General features: G+C 39.6%; 1 protein-coding gene across 1 annotated transcript in view; it reads left to right on the forward strand.

Moving 5' to 3' along the window:
- The window catches only part of pde4d (phosphodiesterase 4D, cAMP-specific), a 175,725-nt gene that overhangs the window by 7,724 nt on the left and 145,595 nt on the right, over positions 1-22,406 (forward strand). Inside the window, exon 2 of the mRNA XM_041041853.1 lies at positions 8,166-8,224. Coding sequence (XP_040897787.1) covers positions 8,180-8,224 — 45 coding nt within the window. The 5' untranslated portion in view covers positions 8,166-8,179. The remainder of the gene's footprint in view (positions 1-8,165; positions 8,225-22,406) is intronic.

The following is a 22,406-nucleotide window of genomic DNA, read 5'->3' on the forward strand; positions in this document are numbered from 1 at the left end:
CAATGCTTGACAACATGTTGATGATCTGACCCATGAATACTCAGTAGTCATTATTTCATTACATTACACTGGTGCATGTGTGGCATACACCAAGAGAACGGTACAGGACTATAGTGTCCAGTGGCTCTATTTTGCTGTGGGGAACTATTTGCTGGCATGGCTTGAATCCACTTGTCCTCTTAGCAGGAGGGGTCACTGCAAATACAAAACTGTTCTGAGTGATCACCTTCATCTTATGATGAAACATTTCTACCCTGATGTGAGTGGTCTCTCCCAGGAGGATAATGCACCCATGCATAGGTCATGAGGGGTCACTGAAAGGTTTGAAATTATTGTAAATCACATGCTATGGTATCTTTGTGTATTTAAGGTACACATGATTTTTTTGGTAAAAGTCTTGGAACGCTGCAGTACTGTGTGTGCATTCACATGGAATGAAGTTGGCCTGTTAAAATGCTGTGGGAGAAAAAAAGGTGTAACACCGACAGAGCAGATATTTACTGGAGATGAAGACATTGTGCCAAGTGAAAAATCATGTCGGGCCCTGGGTGACAGTGTTCTAATGTGCCTTGTCACAGCCTCTGGATTTTTTTTCTTGTGTGTGTGTGTGTGCGTGTGTGTGTAGGAAACCTGGTAGTAGGACTGTGTATTGTGAGCTTCACAATAAGCAACAATGCATTTGAAAGTAAATCAAACTTTGGCCTGGTTTATTATACGACGAGTTTGCGCTCCAGTCATTAAACTTTGGCTCAAAGATTTAGGTTGAAGTTAGAATTACAGTTTATAAAATAAGAAAGGCTACTTCACATCATTTTTGAAACAGAAATAATGCTAGCCCCCAACAAAATGCATCTCTCTTGTCTTTGGTTCACTAACTCTTTACCCAGGCCCATGCAAACATATGGAAAGGGGATAGCGAGGCACCCAGTGTTAATTATGCTGCAAGTTATTCTCAAGGTCTTCAGATGGGAACAGGGTCATTAGATGCAAAGAAAACACTAGGACTGGGTTCACGACCTTGACATTAAGCAGCGCTGCTGTGTTCAATCAGTCATCAGAGTCCATATTGAATCACATCTGATGGGAGAGATTCGGCTCACCACTGCGTGCCTGCTGTTTTCTGCTGGGCTGTATAGATAGGAGTGACTCATCCCCAGCTCTGCGGGGTCTACTACTGCCTTGGGTTAGTGATGTCATTAGGCTGTAGTAGGCCATGTTTATAAGAGGCATGGGAGAGTAGACAATGCCTTGTGTGTTTAACAGGGATGGGAAGAGAGGTTCTCATCACAATTCAGCATAAAAAAGAAAAACATAAAAAATGCTTAAAACTGTAATTTTACATCAGTAGATTACAACTGGTTTATGTATAGTTTATTGCATTGTAAACAATGCATAACGTCAGTGTAGACAGTTACTGTGGATTTTTTAAAATACAGTGCCTTATTTTGTAGCATTTTTTATTGTAGTGGAGGACAGAAAAGGTTATTAGGAGTGAAAACTCAGTGTGAGACATACAGTCAAATATAGCTCTCTGGGAACCCCTGCTGGCAGTTTAAAGTGGAGCAGCACACTGTTTTCATTCGTCTACAGCACGCCTTAATTTTAACTGTGGGAGCCTTAAAAATGTAGTAGCACTTACATTTTTTCGAATGTTGTTCATCTGCATTCTAGTGTTTGAGCAAAACATACCATTGTGGGTTGTAGCTGCTACTGACTGTGACACGATGTAGTAAATCATTGTGGGCTTTTCACAAGCCTTTCTTTGGTTTAACTGCTCCACAGTGAGCTATAAACTGGTGCTGACACAAAAGGCTGCCTTAATTTTCCATCAGCAGTAAGAAGGAAGAAGAAGTACGGAATACAATTTTAAAGGCCACAAACAACAGTCTCTTTGTTCCAGAAAGCTTTTAAATTGGCCCTTAAAAGACACTGCAGTAAAATAAGATGTTTGATCTTACTTGATAGACTACAGTATATTCTCAACTCTAACTGAATTACAGTAGAATATTAAAGTAGTTTAGGATAATCACCCAATCTCAATTCAAATTGTTTTGGTCTGACAGTTGCTTATTTACACATTCAGCCAATATGGACTGTTTGTGTCCACCTGGCCAACACAAGGCTAAAATAATATGTCCAGAATGTCTCTCTTTAGGTGCTAAATGTGCAAGAGTATTCGCCATATAGTCACTAACGTGGTCTGTCTACTGTTCAGTGCTGTGGAGGTAAGGGACATAAGGTTTCTCTGGGCATTTTTCCTGAAAATAGCTGCCCGCTGTGACTGGAAGCAAGGTTATTGAGAATGGTGAGTGAACCAAGCAGTACCACTGCAGACTGTCAAATCAAAATAGTGAGCTACAAGACCTGCATCATTCAAAGAGGCATTCACTGATATTAAAGAAAACTGAGAGATTGTAAAATGGTATATTCATAATTTTTTTAAAGGCCATAAAATCAACATGACCTGTTGATAACACTTACTCAGAAAAATGTGACATTTTTTTTAAACATTTATTAAGTCATGAATATAAGAGTTTAAATGAGTACTCAAGTGATGTAGTATTGCCCTTCCTCGAGCTGAGAGACTGGCAAAGTGCTGGTTTAAAAAAAATCTTTGTCGCCAAACTCAAGTTTCGGAGAGCTCCCTCCAGAGTTCCACAGATTTTTTTTACCACTGTTCTCCCCATGATGAGTGCACTGAACTGATAAATTAAAAATTAAATGACCCCTCGTGAGTGATTTAGGGAGAAGGGATTGTGATGAATTACTTTTAAGATGTGGTGGCAGCAAGAGAAAATTTTAAATCTTGAAGGGCTTGATTCATAAATGCCAGTGAGGAAAAAATTGAAAAAAGAAGAAAATTTCCACCACATGCTAACCTGGGTAAATCCCAGGTAGTGGTGATAACAGCCCTCTGCTGAGCTTTCCTGTTTGCAGCTCCTAACAGGCTGATAATGCAGATACATTTTTACACAAAAGTTTACCTGGTGGAGCATCACCACCACCAATTGCTAAGAGGAGAATTTCAGTTAATCTGAATGTGCAACAGGCTTACATGTAGTCAAACCCCAAGCCCCAAAATGTTTTTTTCAAATAAAATTAATATTTTCTTTATGGGTTTTTGAGATTTTAGTGAGAATCATAGAAAGGTAATCCATCTTTAAGTTGCGACTGATCCGAGAAATTGTCTGAAGAACTTGGAACAGAAGTAATTTCAATCAGATGGCACTTCATTGTCGACGCCCAGTTGAATATCAGACTGTTTTCAAAATACTCTCACATCTGATGACCCCAATTTCACAGCACAAAAAACAAACAATAAAATGTGTGAGTCATACTTGGGTCTGCCAGACAATAGGTGGAATATAAGACAATTATTTTCAAGGAGCTTGAGGTGTGAGAGCTAATTTACATTTCAAGTAAATGTTATTGTATTTTCCATCCCTGGTCCACTTTTTGTTAAATAATTTCAAACTGCTACAAAAGGCTCATCACTGTCAACAAAGTGCTACGGGAATGGAAAGGAAATTGAGCTGTTTTGTTTTATATATAGCTTTATAACAGCCACTGCATATGATCCAGAGTATAGTTTTGAAGTATAGAATAAGGACTGTCATGATCCTGCTGTCTGTACTAAGTGACAGCTCACATCCATCATTTGCAGGTTTCATGGGCATGTGTGTGCACACACGTATGTTGGCCTGCCTTTGAGTTTCAGTGCGTGTGTGTGATTGTATTACAGGAGGTGACAGTCCTTGGGTGGTTTGATGGTTGCTGATTTATGTGATGAATGGACTGAGGGGTTGCCGTGGCAGTTAATGGTAGTCCTCACTGTAAAGGACAGGACAAGGTCAGCCAAACAAAGGCAACAGCTACTGAAGACCTGTCTCTCCACATGAGACAATATCAAATAAAGTTGAGACTCATCTCTTGTATTTTTACTATCATGTCTAGTAAGTGCTGCACCACTTGGAGGAGCCACTGCTCCTCCAAGCTCAGTCAATGGGTGGGCACACTGCTGCTTTCTGCTCAACAGAGGCTTCTTTTCTAATTATTTGTACCTCCCTACTATAGCCCATCTTCAAAAGCAGTGATCTTAAAGCTGCAATCAGTAGCCAAAATACAATTACTAAATCAATAGGATAATTATTTGCGCTGCCATCTTTGGGTAAGTGAAAGAACTCCATGAGGTGGAAAAATCCACTTCAGTCAATGACTGAAAATTGAGACTGATTGGATGGTGGATGTGGAGCTTTTAGTGAGCATCAAACAAGTGTCACTGCCTATTTACACTGAAAATGCTGTGATGTACTCTACAATAGGTTGTAATTTATTTTAATTTGAAGAATCTAAGATGAAGCTTTGCAATAGCTTTGACTGATTTGTTTACTGATTCCTTAATTTTAGTATTTACCATCTAAGCTTGTATATTAATGTCACTACTGTATAATCTTCCAGTGGCTTTTCCTCCAAAATATTAGCTTGACAAATTGAACAAAACGTGTACTTGATTAATATGGTCTATGCAGATCTGCCGACAAAGAGAATAAAAGTGACTGGCTATTTCAACAAAGCTACAGCGCCTGCTCATCTCAGCTGATTGAATGGCTACAATAAAAGGCTGAGATACTTTTGAGCGATTATTCAATAAGCAGCTGTGGGAGCTCAACAAGAGAAAAGAGACGTTTCACACAGCAGCTGAAATTTAGAGCACATTAGACAGCCATGACCTTCTATTGCTGGGTGAGGAGAAGCCATAGCTCAGCTCATTTTTGCTCACTCGCCTAATGTGATCACACAGGATAAACTCTCATCGCTCTCCTAAAGATGGCAGGAAGTTAATTGAAAAAGCCAATAGAGGATGTATCAAAAGGACAAGGGAAGAAATAGCGTCTGCAGAGGGCAGTTTTCATATCTGGATCCCTCAGCTGGGGGATCTGTAGGTCTAATCGTGCCACACGTAACTGATGCTTGAGCCCAGACAGAAATCAACCCCCCGTGGTTAGGCACATGCCCCGCCACACTGATCCATCACACACACTGAGACACAAGAACAAATAAGAGATTTGTGTCTGCAAAACAAAACAAAACAAAAAAGACAAGACCTGTTTGCTTTAGTCCACGAAGATGACTTGCAAGAGAAAGAGATGTCTCATGTGACTGGTAATTCATGTTTATCTGTCACAGAGAGTGCGTACATGCATGAGCAATCTTTACAACACAGTTCAGATCACTGTGGTGGCAAAGATTTAGACAGCTTGAGCAGTCATTGTCTAAAGTTTTAATTGAGAATTTGCATGCCAAAATACTTTTATCCTCTTAGTGCAGCTATCAGGAGCATGTATAACAAGGTGAATGATAATGGCTGGCTGAGATGAAGAGTGTGATGTTGTTTATCCATCTATTTCTCCCTCTGTGTTCTTTGTATCTGAGCCATGTCTCCTGCTGATTCAGTTTTTGCTAAATTAGCCTTGTGCTTTCAAGGCTAAAATCCTTCACATTATTGAGGAGAATGTTTGGGCTTTAGGCCCACCCCAAAGAGACAGGGAGAGATGGAAAGAGAAGGAGTTGCTTTCAGTCATTTTAACAGCTCCTTCTGTATAATTCATGCCATGATAGACCTTTTAGCAGACTTAGAGCTACCAAGAATAATTTGCAAACTTAATCATAACACAGTGAATTTTTATAAGTGGCCTATAATGACAACGTGGTGTGCACTAAGACACAAAGTTCTTGACAGATTCGAAATGTCAACTGCACTGACATGTTTAGGAAAGTTTTTTTTTTTTTTTTCACTGTCAGTTTTCTCAGCATTGTCATTCTATTGCCGAGTGCTACATACAACCAGAGAAGAGCAGCACTGACGGATAAACAGCTGTTTACTGTCTCAAAACTGCAGTTCAGACAAATTCAAAATAATTGACTGGGTTTTTCCAGACAGGCACCAGAACAATAGATGTGCACCTGTGTAGGATGTGTCAAGTACAACGTAGCCAGCAAGGCTTTACAGACAACACATTCATGAGGCTCTGCACGATTACAATTAAGACTTAATGGCTGCAGAGGGACAGTAAATGTAAATGTGAGACACCAGTTACCAGACCATGTAACTGTGGTTAAGCATGATGGTTCATTGGTGGTCACACTTGCAGAAACTGCCCAATGTGAGCATAGGTCAAGGCTGTGGTTTGCCCTGAGGTTATCTTGTGCTCTGTGTGCATGATTATCTTCCTTGTGTGCCTTATGCCATAAAACCTTTCAGATTTGTGTCACGTGTAGCTTTTCCAGATTACACTCCTACCAATACCCACTGTAGTTCAATTATAGAAAAGGACCAAAGCTACATTTTCACATTGTCTTGCCATGATTATGTGGTGCACCCCTCAGCCTGCATGGCATTGTTCTCTCCATCTCAAATAAACAAAACTAAAGGGGTAAATACTTTGGATTTACAATGAACTGCTACAAACACGATTACTGTGAAATAAAAACAATATTGTAAATGTTCCCTGTTGGATTTTTAATAAACAGCAGGGATGACATGGAGCAAATAATAGTATGTTACATCTGCTGAGAAATTCAACTAACATCAAAAGGAGTGCAGACATAATTTATTGTACCACTGTCTAAGATGTGCGTTCATGTGCATGTGCATGTTTGGTGCAGTGCATATGTTCTGGCTTGTGTACAGAGTGATGCACATGGTGCTCTTTAGTATGAAATATTTTTCGTGATGAAAGACAGTTTATTTATCCCAAAGGCAGCATCATGCAAATCCAGTGCACCATGTCATAATCAATCCCTTTCCTCTCCTTTCCTCTCCTTTCCTCTCCTCCCCTCTCCTTTCCTCTCCTCTCCTCACCTCAGAGCCCAATCGATGGAGACTGTCCGACCAGCTCTGTCTGTTTTTCTGTCTGTGGTAATTACCTGGCCATCCTGTCACTCCACATCTATTTAGTGGGGATGGGCCTAAGCTAAAGGACCATAGTGGGGGGATAATGTGTGACCTGTTTGGCCGATTTCTCATACAAAGTACATCCAGTGTTGCTGAGGAGTCCTGGTAGAGAGGGAAGGAGCGGAGCTGGTTTTGTTTTTAAGCTCATAGACCATAGAAATGATGGCTTTTGTAGTAAATGGCAAGTGACATGCAAGTATATGTGCTGCTTTGCATGGGTCTGGCTGATAAAAATTCATTGTTTATCTGTGTATCACTCATGTGGAACACAGGAAGTCACAGCACACAGGCATTCACACAAAACGTGACAGAGTAATATGGAGAAGACAAAAAAAAAGAGCAAAATGAGGAGTCCTGAATTGTCTTTTCAGTTTCTTGATACTTCTCGGGCTGATAACAAGAGAAACTTTGGAGTGACAGGAATGCTAAAACAGAAATATATTGCCAATATGTTCCAATCAAACCACACCAGAATTTGATTATTTACTTCTTTGAAGTGCTACAGGATTTTCCACGTGTCACAACATTTTTCACTCTGTGGATAGTTACAGACATCCACTTTAGCACAACTGGCTTTGCCCAGTTGTGTGAGTGCGTGTGTGAGAGAGAAAAAAAGTCAAAGTGAGGGAAGAGAGAAGCAGGTGTAGGCTCGGGGTTATTAGGCCAGATAAACAGAACAGGGTTGTGTAACTCTGGCTGATAATTCACTGACCTTTACCTTTTACACTCTAATGCATTCTAATAGGCCAGTGGATCCCAGCATGGCTCCTTTTCACCAACACACACACACACACACACACAGACACACATGCGCGCACGGGTATCTGGTTGTCTAGGAGATCAAAGCTTTCATATTCTCAAACCACAAAACCCCTGAGAGGTCCTGTCGAGATAGTGCTGTCTTACTTGAAAATAATCATAATAATAACAACAAATTTCAAAAACTCCAAACACTGCATATAAATTATTCACAGATTTATACAAAAGAGTTTGTTTGCTTCTTTTTTAATTTAGTCAAAATTTTACACAAAGACACCTTTGATATGTTTTAAAAAATCCAGCTGTACTTTTAATTTTTAAAGTTTACATGTCCATTTTGGGAATTAGTTGGGATGGGCTACCTCCTCACAACTGCTGTTCTTTGTTATGTTTTTTTTTGCTAGCCCTTTTTCTGATTAACACTGTGTGACTAAGCCCTGCCTGTTTTCAGAGGTGGCACACACCATGCAAAAGAATGACCGGTCCGGGGACGACAGCCAGCGGGACAGTGTAAGTGAAAACCAGCTTTTTTTGCATTCTTATATCTTTTAATTTTTCCCTTTATATCCTTTACTATCTTCCATATTTACATAACTTTGCATCTTGATGGTCTTCTGTTTCCTTCTTCATATGGCAAAGCTATTTTCACGTCTTCTGTTGTATACCATTATACATGTAATTATGTACGGGTCTGGAATAATGTGCATTTATGCAACTTGTAGTCTTGTAGGTGTCCTGACTCAGATCATGTTTCTGGCAGTTATGGTTTCCAAGACCATGTAATTGTGACACAGTTAATTACAGAACTACACAATCATTTCTGGGAATTCACAAGTTTACACCCCTTTTGGCCATTAGTGGTGATATGAGATGGAAACACCAAACGTGACATGTACAGTTAATGTGAGATGAATCTAATTTGGAACAGACTTGTGAATATGCCTGAACTCATTCTGCTGCTCATTAGAAAACTGGGATATTTTGCATGGACATCCCTGAATCAGTGAGGCGAAGTCTATATTTTGCATCATTAATTCATTAGTTGAATTTTATTTTTCACAACAGATTACAGTGTAGTATTCGTGATGCTCAGAGTAGATTCCTTTTTATGTACAAGAGAAAATATGGTCTGTTGATCTTTTGCACAAAGTTAGAATATGAACCTAGTGTCTCAGCAAAGAACCTTATGTGAAGCAGAGTTTAACCAAAAGTCAAAGATGTGTTTAATTGTTTATTATACAATGATTGACCAAGGGAAATGCTTTTTTTTTTTTTTTTTAGCAAAATGCTCTTTATTTCTGATCAATTCTCCTGGTTGAATGATAATGAAGAATTTGAATTATGTTTGAAGAAGGGAACCTTTATTTTTATTAGTAAAGCTTGAGACAAGAGAAGTTGAAAAACAACAACAGTGAATCTATAGCATCTATGCTTTAAAAGGCCTTAATCTATTAATCAATTATTAAAATAGTTGCTGATTAATATTATGCTAATCTGACAAATTCATCAATCAGCTAATCATTTCAGCTCTACATAACATCGCAACTAAGTAACAATGCAACATTGGTCTTTGTCATGGTTGCTTCTCAGCAAGAAATGCCTGACGAGCACACATGACAACCCTCACTGTGGAGTGGCCAATACAGTCAACTGTAGTATTTATAGCACTATTTTATACCAACTCCACACAGGTTCAGAACTGTTTTTTTTTTTCATTTCACTGCATTCTGTATCTCTCCTTTATCACCCATCCCCCACAACAGCTACAGTTTTTACACTACCATCGACATCAAACCGACTGTATCTGGACTCTCTCATGAGAGCTGTGTTCAAGCTGTCTGTCATCCACCACTATCTGTTTGGATTTAATAGGCAGGTTCCTGGAAATCCTAACAAACAACTAGAGAGGTCATAGCTGCAGTGTTCAACTAGAGATGGAGCTCGGATAGAGGAGTGGCAGCAGCAGACTCCATCAGGCTTATCCTCCCATGCATGAATAAGATATTCAATCATATTCTACAGTTGTTGACCTTGAGTTGGAGTTCAAATGTAGGGCCATTGCACAAGTCTTTCAAATTGGCTAATATCAGAATGGAAATACACTGAATATGCAGGTGGAGCATTTCCCTTGAAAAGACGTGGGAATATCAGCCAAAATATAAATGACAGATATAAACAGAGAAAAAAACAAAACATGATCCATAGTTCGAGGTAAATAATAGTTAAGGCTGAGGCAGACATGTCAAAATGGCCATAACATCACATTTCTACTCTGTTTTCGTGTGAACTGAAACCATATTATTTTCTGCCCTATAGTTAAAATGGACTGCTCTGATAAATCTAAACTGATGCTCTCTGTATGTCCTATGGGGAAACACTAAAGCCAGAGGTTACCAATGGCAAAAACATCCAAAGACACGATTGCCGACATGATAGGCTGCTGAAACTGATGCAGAACATTGCATTAAAACAAAAAGCATGTAGTCCCCACCGGCACATTATTAAAAAGAGCTGCATAAATATGAAAGGTGGTTTAAAAAAATGAAAGTGACTGCAACGGATGACCTTTAAAATGGAATAAAACCACTACTAATGGAACAAAAACTGATTGATGATTCACATTTTGTATCTCTGAACAGGCAATGAATTCTAAAATGACACAACTGTACATTACTAAAAACATGTCCTGTGGTAAAAACGATTGAATTTCTAATTTTTTTCTCCCTTCGTTAGTAAAGAATCTGAAGCAAGTGCTACGATCGAATGTAACCCACAAAAATGTAACTGTAAGATAGGAGATTTGTAACCAGGTAGCAGTAATAGATTTGGTGTGGGGAGCAATAGTACATGTCAGATCTGCACCTATGATTAATGTGTTCATCAATTAAGAGAGGGAGAACAGAGCAGGGAAAAGGGGGTAGAGAAGAAAGACAAGTGTTGGGAGAGAAATGGGTGGGACATCAAGAGAGGACAGGTGATTAGAGAAAAGAGAGAAGAGGTGGGGGGGTGAGGTTAAGACAAGAAGCAAATGTGAAATACAAACTGAGAGCAGCAGAGATGCTCCCTCATCATCCTGAGGGGCATATTGAGGTAGAGCGGGGACACAGGCTGCGCTGATGAATACGTTTTGCAAGGCTCTCGGGGGCTGTCCAATCAGGCAGCGCCATTGATGAATAGTCATGAGTCACCTTATCAGCATCACCATGGTTACGCAGATGTGACTGTGGCCCTGTGAATGTGATGAGGGAATAGAAACGGGCCAAACGCTGCTCCGTCTCCTTCCCACGCACATCTTGATCACCAATTAGAGCCCAGCAGGGGAGCATCCAGGTCATGTGTTTGGGGCCTTTCCGGCCTCGGATAAGGAGTACTGGTTTTGAGTGAGGTGAATGGACGAGGGGAGAAGATGAGGATGATGGTTAGGGAATTAATGCGTGGGAGAGGGCAAATAGGGTGGAGGAGGAGGTGGATTTGGATTTGGCTTGAATTATTCGATGACTTGACATTAATCACCAATAAAGCCAGTTGACACACAACACGTACAGGTGAGGGCTGACAGGATGGGGAGAGGGGAAGTGGATGACAGGATATTAAATGAAAAGAGCTGGGAAATTAGATTGAACAGGATCAGAGGAGGGCAGCGTTATAAGAGAAGTGGAAAAGTGACTGAGGGATGAGCAGGACATAAGACAGCTGCAGGAGATGAAATAAAGAAAATGGACAAGGGATAATGGAATAAAGGGCTGGTCCAACACGTAATGATTTATGTAATTCCCAGTCCTCTTTCACAAACACGTTACAAGAAGAAGTAACACTCTAAGGTGCAGTTTTGTGAGATGGTCAATTCCCCAAAAGCCACTCTAGCTCTTAACACTTGTTGGAATCCCCTTCAGGATTTGAGAGACCCATTAAAGATAGGCACCACTTATCTAAAATAATAATGCCAAGCAATTTTTTTTATTTTCATTTCAGGTCAGGGAGGAAGTGCTCTTTACCTTTCCTCTTAATCCACCTTCCACTGATTTTTCTTCATTTTTTCCCCCCCAAATGAACATTTTACTGCATCATACACAGCAGAGGTCATTGGTATGATAAACCCAATATAATAATAGGAGTCTTCTTATCGCTAATTTGCCAGGCCGAGTGCAAACAATGTTAATTGTTTTTGAGCCACTGCTTATCTACCTGCTTATTTATTTATGAGAGAGTGGAGCAATCTCCTGCATGTTTGAAATTTGTAATTAGATTAACAGGCACCTCCATGCAATGGGGACATACTCAGGCACTCAGGGAAATTATATGTGTTTTTTCCCCTCAAGCCTGCCAAAATTCAACTGGGGCAAATTTGTTTAATCTTTCTTCTCCCTGTGTACTTGTCAGGGTCTGCCAGCATGCTCTGTTGTCTATGTGGAGCCTGCACTTAAAGAAAGCCACGCACATAGGTAGAGAGGTAGACAAGCTCGATATTTATTTATTCTTCTACACCTTGTGTAAAGAAACATTACCACCCGCTCACCGTTCTCATTTCACAGCCTGTTGACTGCACAAAAGTGTGATTAATCTTGCATAAGGTGTTTGGTAGCGTGCTCAGCACGGATGTGGAGTTGATGCATGAGGAGTGGTGTGTGAACTCTGCCTGTGAAGGTCGACATGGAGGATTCATAGAGTGATGAATCTGCCATCCTGTTGGTGTCGAAGTTAACCCAGATTCAGGTCATGGATGACACATGCAGTAGGTTTCCTCCTCACTTAGGTACAAAACAATCCAGAAACTAATTCTTAATCTTCAGTGCAGCTTTATTGGGAGTAGACACAAAACATCACATCTGAGCTCCATTCTCTATATTACAGTACAGTGACCCCTGACATTTTGTACAAATACAGAAAATGTGTTGTGAGTTTTTCACTTCAACCTATTAGCCTCCTGTCAGTGCTACCCAACATTTCTTTCTGCATCTGCTGCAAAAGTTTTCCCTTCCCTGTAGGTTTGGGGCACATCACAGAGCCATGCCTGAAGCTGAGGGAGACTCTAGGTCTTGTCCCTGCCAGACATTTCTTCTCCTGCCCAAGGCTACTATAGAGGAGCTCTTTGAAACAAAATGATTCATCTTCCTCACCTCGAATATGACACCTCAGCACACCACTGTTACTTCTTTATCACCTGTCCTGCTAGTTTTCTTGTGCTTAATCATTCCTCACGCCTCATTTTTCTCACTTTTGCCACTGAGATAAATAGCAAGCAATAGTGGTGTAGTATAGTGTCCTTTGTGTTCGGTTTGCCTTTGCAACCTATTACTGCATATCTTTCTATCATTCTGCAAAATTGACATTTTTAGCAGCCTTTTTAGAAGCACATATTTTATCTAATGAATGCTATGTCACATCAAAATGAAAATATACACGTTTATTCAAATTGTGCAGCCCCAGGGGTCATGCAAATATGAATGGAATTGCAAGACAGTGTTACTTGAGATAGAAAAGGGCGAAAAAAAAATTCATGGCTTCATATATGCCATGAACGTCTGAGAATAGAAAGGCAATTTGCATATAACAATTGCACCACATACACAGCAAAGGCAAGGAGGTGTTTGATATCCTGCACAACTGAAGGTAAATAACAAGAAGAATTTCGAATTTACCATTACTGCCACATGTGGTGCAGCTGCATTCACACTCTGTGTGACACACCGTAAATGTGGGATGAAACAGAGGTTCCCGATGATTGATGGAGAATGTAGACCTTTAAAGAACCAATAAAGGTCTAAACAATTTACCATCACTTTCACTAAAAACCTCTTTTTTGTGTGTAGTGTGCAATTCTGTAAATCCACATAAATTCTGAAATGTTACCTGTAGGTATTAAAAATAAACTTGACGCATGGTCACATCACTGTTTCACAATGTCATTTCCAAGTCCAAGAGGCGCCCCTCTATGTTTTATTTATAGAGTATACTGTGCTGTATGTCTCCAATGCAAAACACCGTTCCCATATACAAACACCATGAACCATGATATTAACCTATGTCTGTGGAATCATTCAAAATGTGGATCCAAGACAAAAGGAGGAGGAGTGAAACAATATGTTTTCCCATTTCCAACCCACTACCCTGCTTTTCATCATCCTTTGACCCTGATACATGTGAAATCCACTGTGAAGCCGTGAGCACTGTGTACTGTGGGAGATGAACTGATTCATTTTTATTACCCCACAGGATACTGTGTTTTACAGCTACGTGAACCACCAGATCAAGCTGTAAAACCACACAACCTGGTTGTAAATACCAGTAACACTCACCATGGAGTGACAGATAAACCTGTGTTGTTGCAGCAACAATAATGTGCCAAGCAAACCCGTGACATTCGAATTTCACGTTGTCGGGTAACACGAGCCATGGATATCAAATTTTTCCAAATAAATCAGGTTGCATGCATTGCATATAGTTCTCCTCAGAGCCAATGCAGTTCAGGCTGAGGAGGGCAAAGAGACAGAAAAAGGAAGCTATCAATAAAGTGAGCCTGTAGATAAAACCTCCTTCTCTCTGTTTTGTTTCAAATGTAGTGTTGGCTTCCAGAAAGCCAAGAGCTGCTTATATACTGGCAGATAAATGGGGGGACTAAATTGTTTTTTCAACCAGGTGATTTACTGCATCTCCTCCAATAGCAATCTTTCTTTCTCATCTCCTCTCTCGTTCTCTTTCTTCTTCCCTTTGCCTGTGTTAACTTCTTTCCCAGTCACTTCTCTCATTGCTCCAGGGCTTTACCGAGAATCCACTTAAGATTCATTCTCTGATAAAAATCAATTGCTAAATTCAGAGCAAAGAGATGAATGATGGCACTGGTGATGAACGGTTGCACATACTGAGCAAAGTGTAGGTCGCCCCTGGCTTGAAGTGAAGATGGCGCATTCCTGCACTTTTAATCTAACTCTCTAAACATTTCATGATCATAGCCATATTGTTAAGTAGCAAAGCATAAGCAAAACTGGTCACTGAGTTTGAGTCTGAAGTGTTCAATACACCTGCTTTTTGGAACATCTTATCAACATGTTAATAAGATGATTGAATTTGGTCTCTCCAGTCTTGGATTGTAAACATGATGTAATATGCATTAATATAATGTCATCAGAAACTGAAATGATGGTGACAGTCTTTTTTTTCTCAGAGAGAAAGTAAGGGAATGCCTCTTGGCTCGCCTCAGGTGATGCTCCAACATTCTCAGCAGATGGTGTCAGTAGGATAAGCTGCGGAAAGATAAAGAAAGATGCATTAAGGGAGAAAGCTCTTCCAGACATCAACACATGTACTGCATACTTATGATTTCACACCATTTCTTTTTTCCAATGAAACTATTTCCGTAAGAGCATAATTTTGAAACAAAAAGAACTGACAGGGCTGTGGTCTGGTCCAGATGCTGTTTCCTCTGTGAACTCGTACAAAAATTGAAAGGCCAAGCAACACAGAGCCAATGTTTGGTGCCATCTTAATCTTTCAAAAGGTCAACAGAAAAAGGTGCTAATGAAAAATTCAGTTTATGAAAAAGGGATGGCTTCCTGTTTGCTAACAAAATGGTCTAATTGAAATGAATTTGTTCATAAATCATGCATGAGAGAGGGAGTAACTTTAAAACCTTTAATAGCAGATCCCCTTGTGAAACAGTTTGATCCTGAGTGATGGATCTTGAAAATGGAGACGGATGGTAAACGGAGATGCCTGTTTGATGAGCAGCAGTACCATTAGAAAGGAGGAACAGTGAAAAGGCTTAATCACAAAGTCAGAGGAGAAGACAAGAAGAAGACTGAATTAGGATGAAGGGAATGCAATAAAACGAAAGAAGATGTGGGTGCCTCTCAGCCCTTAAATGAATAAATGAGATATGCATGTGGGAAAAATACCTGAGTGGAGCCAATATTGATCCACCTGCATATCTAAAAGGCCTAACATAAAGAGTCTTCCTCCAAGGTTGCAACCTCCAGCAGAAAAGATGGGGAATAAATTCTTAAGTATTTCCATAATAAAAGCACAAATCAAAGCAGAATATGCATTGCGTTTTCTCAAGTCTTGTGTGCTGGTCGGCCCTCGAAACTGCTAAATACCTATTTTATAATGGGTGCAGAGACTTCCTTTACTATTATGTACTGATGTGCTGTCATGATCAAAGTGTCCTGAGGCTGTTTATACTATTTTTTCCCCCTACACTTTATTCTGCCTCTTTGTCCTCACAGTAACTCTTCTTCTCTCAGATTTTCTCTCAGGACCGTGCAAACACATGTAAGCTAATGTCTCAAGTCAGAGCAGGACCCATTTTGCATTGATTTTTTTACTCCCTCAGCCCCCAAAACCACATTAAATGCCCACCGAAACCACATCTTTCTAAAGTAAATGAAGTGCTTCCTCACTATGACATAAAAAGAGGTTATCACTGTGTCTCAAGGCTGATTTATAAACCTGAAGTATGGCTTTATCTACACCATGAACAGTTATAAACCTCTGATGAAATATTGTTTAGATAAAGAATTTTTTTTCTGACCTCATCTCAGGGGAAGCAAGTATGCCAGTCATAACTTGGCAACCATAAATAGGCTCAACCTGCATGCCAAGCTTTGAATTTTGCCATGTGGATGGGACTTGAGGAAGATAGATACAGTACTTGGCATCCAAAGAATATGGATTGTCATATCTTTTGTGATCATGTGCAATGAATGGATTAAACACAGTGTATTTCTGCTCTAGTAAGCTGCAAATCATAACATGCCACTTACATATATAGCACCTTTACAAAAAAAAGTTCACGTTAGCTGTTCATCCAAAGGCTGTCTGCTTATGTCTTAAAATCTGACTCGTGACCTGCCTTGCCCAAACAGTTTGACCTGACCACCGCTGGGTTGGCACATGAAGTACACAGAGAGCACAGACGAGTCACAGTAGACCAATTAACCTTTCACTGATCCCACTTATCATAAAGTGCCACTTCAGGCATTAGGAGAGACAGCACAAGTGAGTGAAAATGAAGGACTGTGTGTATTATCTACAGTGGAAACACGCACACACACACACACACACACACACACACACACACACATTTGGATGTCCTAACCTTTGTACCCTCTGCAGTCCCTTGTGTCCTCCTACCTCTCACCCATGTTCTTTGACGTGGCTGAAATCGTTCTCACTTGCCACCCATTATTTTTTGATTTTCCTTTCTTTGTGGCATCAGTTTATTATTTCAATATTACATTTTACTTTCCTCAAAAAGCAAAAACTACCACAGGACACAAACTAGCTAAACTAAATTTTTAAATGCTTATTGTCGACAATGTCTGTACAGGAGAGAGTTCATTAGCTTTAATGTCCAAGATGAAGGTGAACATTTATTTTGCTACTTTATTGCAAATGTACAAGTTTCACCTCTATGGACAAATGCATGGACATAAAATCAAGTAAAAAACAGAAAGGGGAGCAATAATGAAGTTAAGTGCATAAATCATTCATAGAGTGATTTAATAGTTCTAAAGTGCATTACATAAAATAAAGTGCAAGTGCAAATATAACAGCAGTACCCTGTATCACTACTGTATAAGAGTAACAAAAAGAGCAAAAGGCCATTACAGAAATTGTTTAGTGGTCTCTGATCATACTGTCAGAGGAGTTCATGGTTAATACTGACTTAACTTCATTGACTCATGAGATCCATCATCCATCTGCTTTACCCTTAGCCTGCTGAAAAGTGAGGGTTAATCACATCGGCTCCCCCGTTCCCCTCTGTAAGCCACCATCTATGGCAAGGAGTCTAATACAGGTAATTATGTAGGAATGAAAGGCTCGATGGTTTCCTGGATGAAGATTGGCATCTTGATGGATGCAGGGGTAGAGGGTGGGTTGAGGTGTTTCGGCTGTATGATGGAGGGTAGGGCAGAACAGTCACGACAAAGAGGGAGAGGGGACACACACACACACACACAGACACACACACATCAGTACTCTGAGACCTCTGAGATTTCTTTGGTCTGATAGAGATGTATAATGCAGTATAGTGCTAACTGCCAGGATAATTCATTTGTTTGCGCTTGGAGGGTGAATAGGTGTTTTTATCCAGCAGGCTGCTCCAGGCCATGCATGCACCACTGAGCACCTCTGCTTGGCACAGCAAATCAATCTACTGTATGAAAACCAATACATGAAACAGGCCAAAATAAGAAAAGCAGAGAATTAAATTCAGCTTACTATTGTTACTAGATTATTATAAGTAAGGCTATATTACCCACTAGGCAAAGCTGGTAACTGCCCCAGGGCCTCCAACCCCAAGGGTCTGAAAAGCTCCAAGTCCTCTGCATGTTAAATGGTTTTGGTAATTTCATTAATTGCGAGCTTAGGGATTTTTTTTTTTTTACCATTAAAATACAAAATCAGCTAATGAGAGGTCTGTAATATTAGTTAATTTTGTGCCCACAGAGAAAACCCATGTCTAAAATTGAGTTTTAAAAGCGTTTATTTATTTTTTCAAAACCTTTTTCATTGGTGTTATTCCCATTGTAAACAGTGGTTTCTCAAATTGCTTCAATATTTTTTGTGAACAATCATGCCAAAAGTAATAGCAGATGAACATTTAGTATATGGCAAAAGCACATGTAGTTACAAAAAAGAAAATAATTGTCTTAACTGTCTTAATTTATATTGTGCTCACATAATTCATATTCCTAATAAAGCTGTTTAATTACATTACCACAAACTAACCCAAATTAAATTTTATCCCAGCTGAGGAGGACTGGTTGCACTGGCAACAGGGTACATACACAGTGCAGCTACAGTATCTTTTTTTCCCGTCACCTCTTACAAGGTCATAAACTGTACTATCTATATCTGAGATTTTGTGTTGTGCGTAGAAAGGGACCCTAGCTCTACTCATTGAAAAGGCATATAATGTAGGGTTATCACGTGTAAAAGAGCTGTGTGGAATGTAAATGTTAATGGTTGACCCTTAGTTAACCGTAAAGCCTTGTTATTCATTCAGAACAAATGGAAACTCCTCCTGGTTTGTGGCAAAATTGATGGCACAGAACCTGCCTCCATTTATCATGCCATTTCACTATCTCACTCCATGTGTGTGTTTGTGTATTCAAGTGTGTCCTAAATCAAAGATAGTCCTGCAACCACTCAATACACAAATAACTGATTACCTCTGTGCTGTCCCTAGGGACAGTGTACCAAAGAAACAACACAGAATTTAACTTCTTCTGTCCACCCCTTTCCAGCAGAGTCTTTTGTGCATTGTGTGTTCAGTAAGCAGGGAAAAAATGGTTCTTGTGCTGGAAGCCAATTCAAAGGAAGCAAAAATAATATTTTGCATACTAAAAATAGTAATTTGCATTAAGTAATTTCTTTGGTCCTTTTTAAAATGAGTCTCACCAGAATATCTGGTGATGGATTTCCGTGTACAAAAATTCATAAAAACATTGACCTTAAATTGAAGCAGTTTTGTTTTTAAAAGAGAGGCTCTGCTCTGCCATCACTGCAGCAGAATCAGCTTTTCTGATCACCACTTAATGGTACATTGACCACCTGATGTGTTTCTTGCAGGTTAACTTGCTACTGGAGAATGAGTTTCTCTCCTCTCACACTGGTCTCACCTCAGATGTACAGAGTCTCAGCTTTCAGATGGCTCTTGCCTCCCGCTGAAATTCTTATCATTTGATATTTTTTTCCCCCTGTTCTCTTGACCCAGTGTGCTGTGTCATTTTCACTTTGAGCTTCCTCTTTTTCTCAAACGAGTGATTTTCAGTTTGGACCTTTGCCCACATTTAACAGTAATTTTTCATTGGATTTAATCTCTGCTACTTTATACCTTTTTATTTATCTATTTAGTAACAGTTATCACCTGCCATCCTCATTTTTCCCTCTGTTTTGGGAATGTTCATACCTTATTCTGGGTCTTACCTGTCTCATCTCTGATGTTTAATGTGTCTTAGATTTTTAATGCAGCACAGGAAAATCATTATCAGTCATCACTGTGGTGATGCATACAGATATTTGACATGCATAAACCACTAATAGAGTTGCACACAAGATGTGAATGAAAATGCATATTGCTTGTATGCATGTAACAGCAGAGCCTCAAACAAAAATGGATTCATATATAGGATATTTCCAAACAAAGATAGTATTTACATGCACATTTTGTACACTGTTGCTCATAAAGCTGGAAAAATTTTTGTTTGAGAAACACTTTTGACCTATTCAAGGTCCTCCACAACCCATGGTCCACCTACACAGGTGTTTTCACTTCCTTGTGGGATTAGAACCTGTCTGAGGACTGTGCTGGCTCAACCACGCATGACTGACATGTGTCCAGCACCTGTTAGTATGGGAGAGGTTACACATTCATCATTCTTACTTAGTTGTTACTTTTTGGCTGACATGTTAGCTAATAGCTGACTTTTATAAGCTGACACAGAGCTGTTATGATCAGCCCCTAGGGTGGCTGTTATGAACTCTTTTGGTTTTGGACTTTTGGATGAACTTGTTATGCACGATGTTGGACTTCTTTTGTTGGACTCTTTTGCATGTTCAGCCCATGGTGAGTTTTAAGTCTTTTTAAGTATTTATAATGATTTTTGTTGAAATCATTATGGACTGTCTGTGGACTCTTGTTTTGGTTTCTTTTTTTTTTTTTTTGGTTTCTGTTTTGCTCAGTAATTCTAAGTTTTATCTTGACTTCATGTTACTCTTGTTTTGGTTCTCGAGTTTGATTCAGTATTTCTTGTTTTAGTTTGAAATCCTGCTTCTTGTGTACCTGTTCCTGGTTTTATTGGTATTCTGTTTTATTTTGAAACCTTCTTCCTTGTGTATCTGTTCCTAGTCTTCTTCCTGTCTGGTTTCCTGCCTTGTTGATTGTTTGCCCTGTCCTAATGTGAATCACCTGTGGCCACCCTCTGTGTATATGTCTCATTGTTCCCTGTCTCTTTGTCAGTCCTGCTCATGTTTGCTTCCTGGTTTTGTCTCCTGTGTTACCTCAGGTGCCTGGTTCACCCACTAAGATTCTGAGAAGTAAGATGAGTTGTTTTTTTGAGTTTGTGTTTCTTGAGCTTCTTGAGTCCCTTGTTGATGATTTTCAGTTCCCTGAATCATTGGTTTTCTGGCCACAGGCTCTATGCCAGTGACTTTAGGTTTAATAAAAGGACATTATCATTATCCATCTGTATAGTGGTGTCTGCATGTGGGTCCTGCCCTCGTGTTCTTGGCAACAGTGGTCATAACAAGAGTAATGTTGGCATTAATTTGCATTGCTATTTCTGATCACTTGGTGAATATAAGTCCGATATTGACTTTACTTCTCTCTTATGTTCTGGTATGGTGTCTTCTGAAATACGCTGGATTGGGTCTTTAGCTAATAAATGCCTCACTATGTTCGCCAGGTAGTTGTTTTTTCTGAGCGCCTTTTGGTCCTGGGAAGGCAGAGCATTTTCACCAGAGCTCTGTTGTTGAAGACGGGTTAAAAGTGGTTGATTTGAGCAGTGAGACTGAACCAAAACAGTTAACTTGTAAAAACCTGAAACAAAAGACTTGGTAGAGGTGAGGGGGAACTGCATAGTTGGTGGTAATGCTTTGCTGGTTTGCCAATTTGAGTGACCCCTTTCGCCTCTGACCCATTGTTCCTACAAAATATTATTCACACTGCATGTAAACACTACACTACAATGAGCATGTTTGCTTTAGCTTTCTTGGATTACATCTGAGCTCCACTGGAGCAAGCTTGCTGGAAGCAGCATGTTGCCCATCTGGAAAATCCAGCAACATCCCTAAAGGAATTCAAAGATAAATCTTCCATATTTAGCATCTGCACTGTGGCTTTTTCCCGTGAAGACAATGATATATAATAACAATAAATCTGTCCTTCATAAAGGTTATAATCAGTTTTTGATGTGAGAGAAGTGTTCGTTCAACTATACGGTCATTTTGCAGGATGTAGTGTGGTGTTTTTTTGCACTTTGCACTTTGCACTATACTGATGGGGTGGCTCTGTTTTGTCCACCCCATTTCTAACAATGAGGGTGGGCTAAATGACAGAAACACCTCTCTGTATAATGCCATACAATTTAACAGCACCATGAACTCCATTCTCCAAAAATGATAATACACCTTTCAAAAACTGTTTCAACTAAAACTTACCATCATGAGGGGATGAATTATTGCAGGACTGTTTTGTTAGACTGCATAAGTGATGCATTAGGGATCACAAGAAATGAATGAATTTCAATGATGCTGTGATTTAACTCTTATTCTGTTGTCTTCGGGTCAACAGGAGGGTTAACCCTTATGTTGTCTTTGGGTCAATTTGACCTGAAGACAACAGGAGGGTTAAGTTTGAATGGGCTTGTCATAACAAGAAGAAATTTGACCGTGAGCAGACAAAGCAAAACCGTGCTTAAACAAACAGTGGGAATTTATGACCCGCCATTGGTTGTTATTGACTGTCATGGCCATATCAAATAAAAAATTTAATTACACTTGTTGACTCTAACACTTTTACCAACCAAACATTGCCCAACATGAACTCAGTTAATAACTGGATTCTGCATGAACCAAAACCTTGAACTGTCCATTTTACTGTTTACTGTTTATTTGTCTACAAAAATTTTCTAATGTCTATTTCTGCTGTTTGACCCCAAAACCCAGTGCTTGAAATCCTTTTGTCACC

Source organism: Toxotes jaculatrix, chromosome 7 (assembly GCF_017976425.1).
Source record: "Toxotes jaculatrix isolate fToxJac2 chromosome 7, fToxJac2.pri, whole genome shotgun sequence".
NCBI lineage: Eukaryota > Metazoa > Chordata > Actinopteri > Toxotidae > Toxotes > Toxotes jaculatrix.